The sequence below is a fragment of the Neomonachus schauinslandi genome, chromosome 2 (genome assembly GCF_002201575.2).
Source record: "Neomonachus schauinslandi chromosome 2, ASM220157v2, whole genome shotgun sequence".
NCBI lineage: Eukaryota > Metazoa > Chordata > Mammalia > Carnivora > Phocidae > Neomonachus > Neomonachus schauinslandi.
This window is the reverse complement of record NC_058404.1, coordinates 195,883,313-195,889,312: the sequence shown is the minus strand read 5'-3', so window position 1 is coordinate 195,889,312 and position 6,000 is coordinate 195,883,313. Positions and strand designations below refer to the sequence as shown.

The following is a 6,000-nucleotide window of genomic DNA, read 5'->3' as shown; positions in this document are numbered from 1 at the left end:
GCCCTTTATGGTCTGAGTTTGAGTTTCCTCCTCTGTAAAATCAGCACCATGGCATTTCCTACTTCTCAGAATTGTCATGTGGATTAGAAGCAACATATATAAAACACTAAGCATACAGCGGGTGTGCAATAAAGGATAGTTATTGTCTGTGACAGATACACCTGCGCAGGAGACAGAGACACACAGGGGCTTGCTAAGAAAGCTTCCACCACTTGGAAAGCAGATGCCAAGGCCACAAGTGTCTGTCGCATAGCGATTTTTCAATGTGTTTTCAAGTCTGTTGCCCGCATCCCCTCCCTCCTTTCCCCTCCCCATCACCACTGTCTTGATTCCTCAAGCTGCCCTTGTCCAGAATGCCGATTTGCTTACATCCTTTGGCTTCCATTCCCCAGCATCATGGCAATTCCTCCAAGAAGCTTTTCTGTGGAAAGAACAGGGTCCTGTGGCCTGGGAGTTAAGTGATCATGCCCTTTGGGAAGATCCTTCTTCTCTTCCTACTCCTGAGTAGTGGCATTTTGAGAGACACCTCTGCCATCTCTCACCTTCTTTTGATGACTCTCAGTGCCACATTCCCCATCTTGGGGACAACTATCACCCTGGACCGAGTGATATCTCTCTATTTCTTCTCGAACAATGAGGGCAGGCCCATTTCTTCCATCTCTGTTTCCTTCTCTCCATAGCGGGGCTAGCAGACTCCTCCCAGGGACGTTCCCAAATGACACGACAAAGTATAGAACATACTGCACTGGCCAGTCCAAGCACAGTTAAGCGTCATCCCCTTGTCTTCATGGCCCCTCCATGCTTTTTATTTAAACCCAGAAGAGTTAGTGATTATTAGTTCCTATTGTGTTTTCTTTTACACTCCTAAGGGCTTAACACCATACTAAGCACATAGTAGGGCTCAAAGGAAAAATACAATTATAGTGAACACCTGAACTCTCAGTGGTGATCTCGGATTCCACCTCTTTAAGTAGCAGTCACCCTGCACATTGGACTCTTCTGCCCTGTATCTCCCTTCAGCTAAGTAACAGTCTCCCAGGATTGAAAGAGCAATCCTGAAAAGCAGGTTCCTTCCTGGCAGACCTTCATTTAGGAAGTCTGCACTTGAGTTCGCACGGAGCAACATGGCGGAACTCTCCAAATGGCACCCTGTGCTCAGAGGTGCTCACATTTTTAGGCTGTGAGCTCATAACTAAATACTGTCAATGGGATTTCAGCACTACCTGATTCCTGGAGGAAGGGAGCAGGCAGGGGTTGTCCCGACTCAGAAACATCAAGTGCAGTGAATATTCCAAACACAATAGCTGAGGCTCTGTTCTCAGCTGCCTCTCTGGAACGTCCCACCTGGAGGCTCCCAGGCCACCCGTGCTCCTGGGCCAATCGGGACAGGAACTTCACTCCCTCTAGTTGGCATCTCTGTTAATAAAATTGAAATGGTGTTTGGAGAGAGATCAGGTGCCCATCTGGCTCCCAAGACACTGCATTTGTGCCCCTAGGAAGGCAGGCCCAGGTCCCCCGTAGGGCCTTCTCCGAATTGGGGGTGCACAGATGAGACTGAAATGCCTGGGATACTGCAGTACAAGTACTCCTTGTATTTTCCTAAGGACTGGCTGGACTTTTGCCATAAATGCAGTAACAGAGAACCACTAGGACCCCTGACCCATGTAGACCTCCATGAACACACCCTCCGTCAAGACCCCGCACCCCAAATCAACAATTACTTAATTTATACCAACTGGTCATTTTACCATGGACCACCCCTACCAGGAACTGTGCTAACCCCAGCCACTAGGTCATGTCCCCAGTGCTCGGTCCTTGCTTCCTCCACTCCTGCCCACCACCTCTGATGCCAACACTGCATGCTTCAAGCATAGCATCCCCATTAGGGCACAGGCATCCATGGGTATTTTGCAAAAAAATTTTCTTTGGAAAGTCAGAAGACTCACATTGGAGTCTCCACACCAAATTCCTGGGCAATCCTGGAAACTCACTTTAACCTCTCTGGGCCTCTCCTCTCTTCAGCTCTTAATGAGTGTGATGAAGCAAGGTCCAACGGTGTGCTGCGGAGGGAAGCACTCTCCAGATTGCAAAGTGCCATGTCAACGGGAAGCCTGCTATAAATATTTTGGCCACACCCTCTGGGGAGTTGGTTGTGTAATGACAACCTTAATGTGTTCAGAGGGGGGACGTGTTCTTCCTGCTGTGTTTGCAGGACCAGGGGTGGGGCCTGAGCCACGCCAAGGTCAGGCTAGGCTGCAGCTGCTGCCCCTAACCAAGGTGACTCACTTCCCTGATAGCATCGCTGAGAAAAGGGCAGGCTCTTTCTTGCCCCTCTCCTTTTGCTCAGGCCCACCTCTTGAGGTGGAAGACATTTGGCACCAGGGAAGGAATCTGTCAGGTTAAGTCAGGAAAAACTGTGTCCAAGTCTGGGCCTTTCCTTTTGAGTTCAGAAAGAGTAGGGCAGGATCAAAACCAAACACCACAAATCTGTGTTTGGCTCTAAGTGGACTCCCAGCCTTGGCTTGGAGTCCGTGTGACCTTGGCAGGTTCCTTATCTCCTCCATGCCTATTTCTTCCTCCTTGAACTCGCCATAATAATTACTACTTCCTGGGGTTGTTTGGGGGCATTTTCAATGAGTTCTTATATATAATGTCCATTTCACTTCGCTGCGTTAAATATAAACTCTGTCAGGAAACGGGTTTACTTTGCTTCTTTGTATTTCTTTTTTTGTTTTGTTTTACATAATGATTGTGTTTTGCTTTCATAATAAGAAAACATATCCAGTGTATTTAATTCTGTAAAAGGCTGGCTGAATAAGAATGCCTGCGGAAACCAAGACTCGGGGGACTTGCGTGACCACCTCCAACAAGTCAGCTGCTCAGGAGTAGAAGTGAAATTGAAATCAGGCCTCTCTCCCCTAGGTGCAGGTACAAGGGCTGCCTTAGGCTCTACCTCCACTTTGTGCTTTTCTCTTTGCCATTTTGACCCCTGGGAGTTTAAATTTCCTTTCCATTTCAGGATTACACATTCAGAGTTGATTTTAAAACACACACATATTTATGTCTCAATGCATATGGAATTATGTGTCTATAAATGCATATCGATCTTTCAGGAAATAATAGATAAACAGACTCCCAACCTAAGCAAAAGTCTGTCTACACCATGAGTCGGCTTTCCACAAAATCTACAAGATGGGAACACATACAGTTTGCAATTTCTCTTTTCTAAGTGGGTTTCCAGAGACCCACTGCCACCTGGGGTGAAGTACACAGCCCTGAGACCATTCTGAAGGCCAATGGTTTCATCCCCTTTATTGTAGGTTTTGCCCATTGCTAAGATCAGAAATGTATGCAAGCACTCTTCGAGGCAAAGATGTGTGACAAGGGAGCTTCTTGTTAGTATTAACTACTTCTCCAGTCTTAATATTGCTTTGTCCACTCTGAGTTAACAGGGGGTTAAAATCCACGCTCAGGGACCTGCTGAAGTTGGGAGTCGGTGAACCTGCCACTTCCAGAGTAACAGGGGATCTCAGTGAAGACAAATCTCACAATGCAAGTAAAAAATAAATCTGATGACCACAGAGAGACATTAAAAATTAAAATGAACAATGAAGAAAGGAGAGGGCAAGAGAGAAGCATAATAGCCATGAAAAACATTTCTTTTTAAAGTAACAAAGGAATATAGATTCTGCAATAAGTACAACACAGACAGCTATTTTGAGTCTGGGGCAAGTTAATTATATTAAAAAAAGACAGGGTCTCCAGGACTTTTTTTTTTTTTTTTTTTTGCAGTGAAATATTTTAGTTCCTTCATATAGAGACATATTACACAATGTTAACAACCATGAAAAACAATACAAAATGCCCTCAATTTACCAAGTAGAAAAATATAACTAGTATATATGGCAATTGTGAATCTAATACTGTACAGAAGTAATTTATGGATTCTACAAATAAATTATAGCTTAAATGCCCTTTTAAAATTCTTTTTTTTTTTTTCCTCCCCCGATATACACCAGAACTTACAATAGGAAAGGTTCCGAGCCTGGGTTATTGCAGATCAGTGCCAGTCAAATGTCCTGCCCACAAGCTCGAAGAATTTCTTATTTGGCTCGTGAAAATATTCGTGCAGTTTACTGAGGAGTCTGGGGTCAACTTGGGGGTGCGCCCGGCCTTTGGACTCGTGCAAGCAGCGGTCCCGTCCGCCGTCCCGCAGGCAGTAAAAGCCCTTGGTTTTGTTAAAGTAGAAGTTCGAGGCGTTGATCTGCGGCGACAGCTTCAGGAACCGCTCGACCTTCTGGATCTCCGGGAAAGGGTCCCTGATGAGGCGGTCGCCGTCGACTATGTGGATGCGGCGCAGCGGGAAGAAGCGCAGCCAGTTCTGCAAGTGCACGTGGTAGAGGCTGCGGTTGAGCGCCTTGTAGCCCACGTTGAGCCGGCCGTCGCGCACCAGGAACTCCTCGATGGACGGGTAGGGCTTGCGCTTCTGCACGTGGTTGTAGAACACTTGCGTGTAGTCGGACAGCACGCGCTCGGACGGGTCCCGCAGGATGAGCAGCAGCCGGATGCCCGGGTTCATGCTGTGGACGCGCTCAGGCACTTTGGGCGACGTGAAGTACGCGGGGGTCTTCTCCACCGTGAGCTGGTGCGGGGATGAGAAGGGCATCTGGCCCAGGTACCAGCCCAGGCCTTGGCTGTAGTGCTCCTCCCAGTCGAAGAAGTGGACCTCGTTCTCGGCGGCCGCCACGTCGGGGTGCAGGCTGAGCATCTCCAGCAGCGCGCGCGTGCCGCCCTTGCGCACGCCGATGATGATGGTCTGCGGCAGCTGCTGGGCCGAGCCGTTGGGGGCCGCGCCTTCTCGGCCCTCACCCTGGAGGCTGGCGGCTCTGCGCGCGAGCTCCGGCTGGCCCTGCGCGTCCCCGGGCGCTGCGGGGCGGGAAGGCACTAGCTGGAGCTGGGCCACCAGCAGCACCGCGCCCAGGAGCAGCGCGGCCGTGCTGGACACCATGGTGGCTTCACTGGGCCCGGCGCCGCTGGGTCATGAAGCGCTGCCGCGGGTAATGCCTCCTAATCAGTGACACATGGGTGTCGCAGGCCGCCAGTTACTAGGAAATAAAGGGGAAAGATATTAACCCCACATACATACAGGGCTTACTGGAGCTGACAACTCTGTAGTCTTGGGTACAGCAATCACCTCTCTGGGGCTCTCTCCGTTTCTTTATCCTATCGTGCAGGGAGTGGCAAACACTTTTTCTACAGGGCCAGACAGGAAATGTTCTAGGTTTTGCAGGACACAGTCTCTATGGCAACTCCAAGTATGCTGTTTTGCTCAGGTGGCCATAGACAGTACACAGAGGAATGGGTGTGGCTGTGTTCCAATAAAACTTTACTTATGGATATTGAAATCTGAATTTCATATAATGTTCATGCATCATTAAATATGATTTTCTTTTGATTTTTTTCAATAATTCATACGTTCAGCTCTCTGTGTGCACAAAATCATGGACAGATTTGGCCCGGCGGTCAGAGTTTGCCAATCTGTGCTGTAAAGGAAAGGGTGGGAAAGGTCTTTTGGACCTCAGCAAACATCACTGAAATATCTACTACCTGCCAGTCCCAGGCAGAGGGGCTGGTGATATAGAAGCAGACGTTGTTCCTGTCCCCAGCCACCCAGCGGGGGCTCCTGATCTAACACGGCAGGCGAACCTGTATGAAAGACTGAACAATTAGCTCCCATTCTTTACTCCTCCCTGCATCCAATTCTTGCTATGGCCTCACTGTGGGGTGAGTGTGCTCCCCAGCGATTTCATTTGGCTTTGGCCAATGGCTTGTGAGTGGAAATGACAAGATGCCATTCCCCAGCCTCGGTCTCGAGAAGCTTTGTGTGTTTGCACTTGCCCTCTTGCGCTTCTGCCACGACCGTGAGCAGAACGTGCCCCGGCCAGCCACTGGGTTCCAGAGGAAGGTGAGAGACATGTACAGCAGAGTCACATGCAAGCC

The 6,000-nt window shown here is 49.0% G+C and overlaps 1 protein-coding gene across 2 annotated transcripts in view; it reads right to left on the bottom strand.

The window, feature by feature from the left end:
* Positions 1–4,002: 4,002 nt before the first annotated feature.
* HS3ST1 (heparan sulfate-glucosamine 3-sulfotransferase 1) overlaps positions 4,003–6,000 on the bottom strand; it is a 28,980-nt gene continuing 26,982 nt past the window's right edge. For both annotated transcript variants that reach the window (XM_021677589.1, XM_021677590.1), the window contains exon 2: positions 4,003–5,105. In XM_021677589.1, the coding sequence (XP_021533264.1) occupies positions 4,061–5,008 (948 nt within the window). In that variant the 5' untranslated portion in view covers positions 5,009–5,105 and the 3' untranslated portion in view covers positions 4,003–4,060. The remainder of the gene's footprint in view (positions 5,106–6,000) is intronic.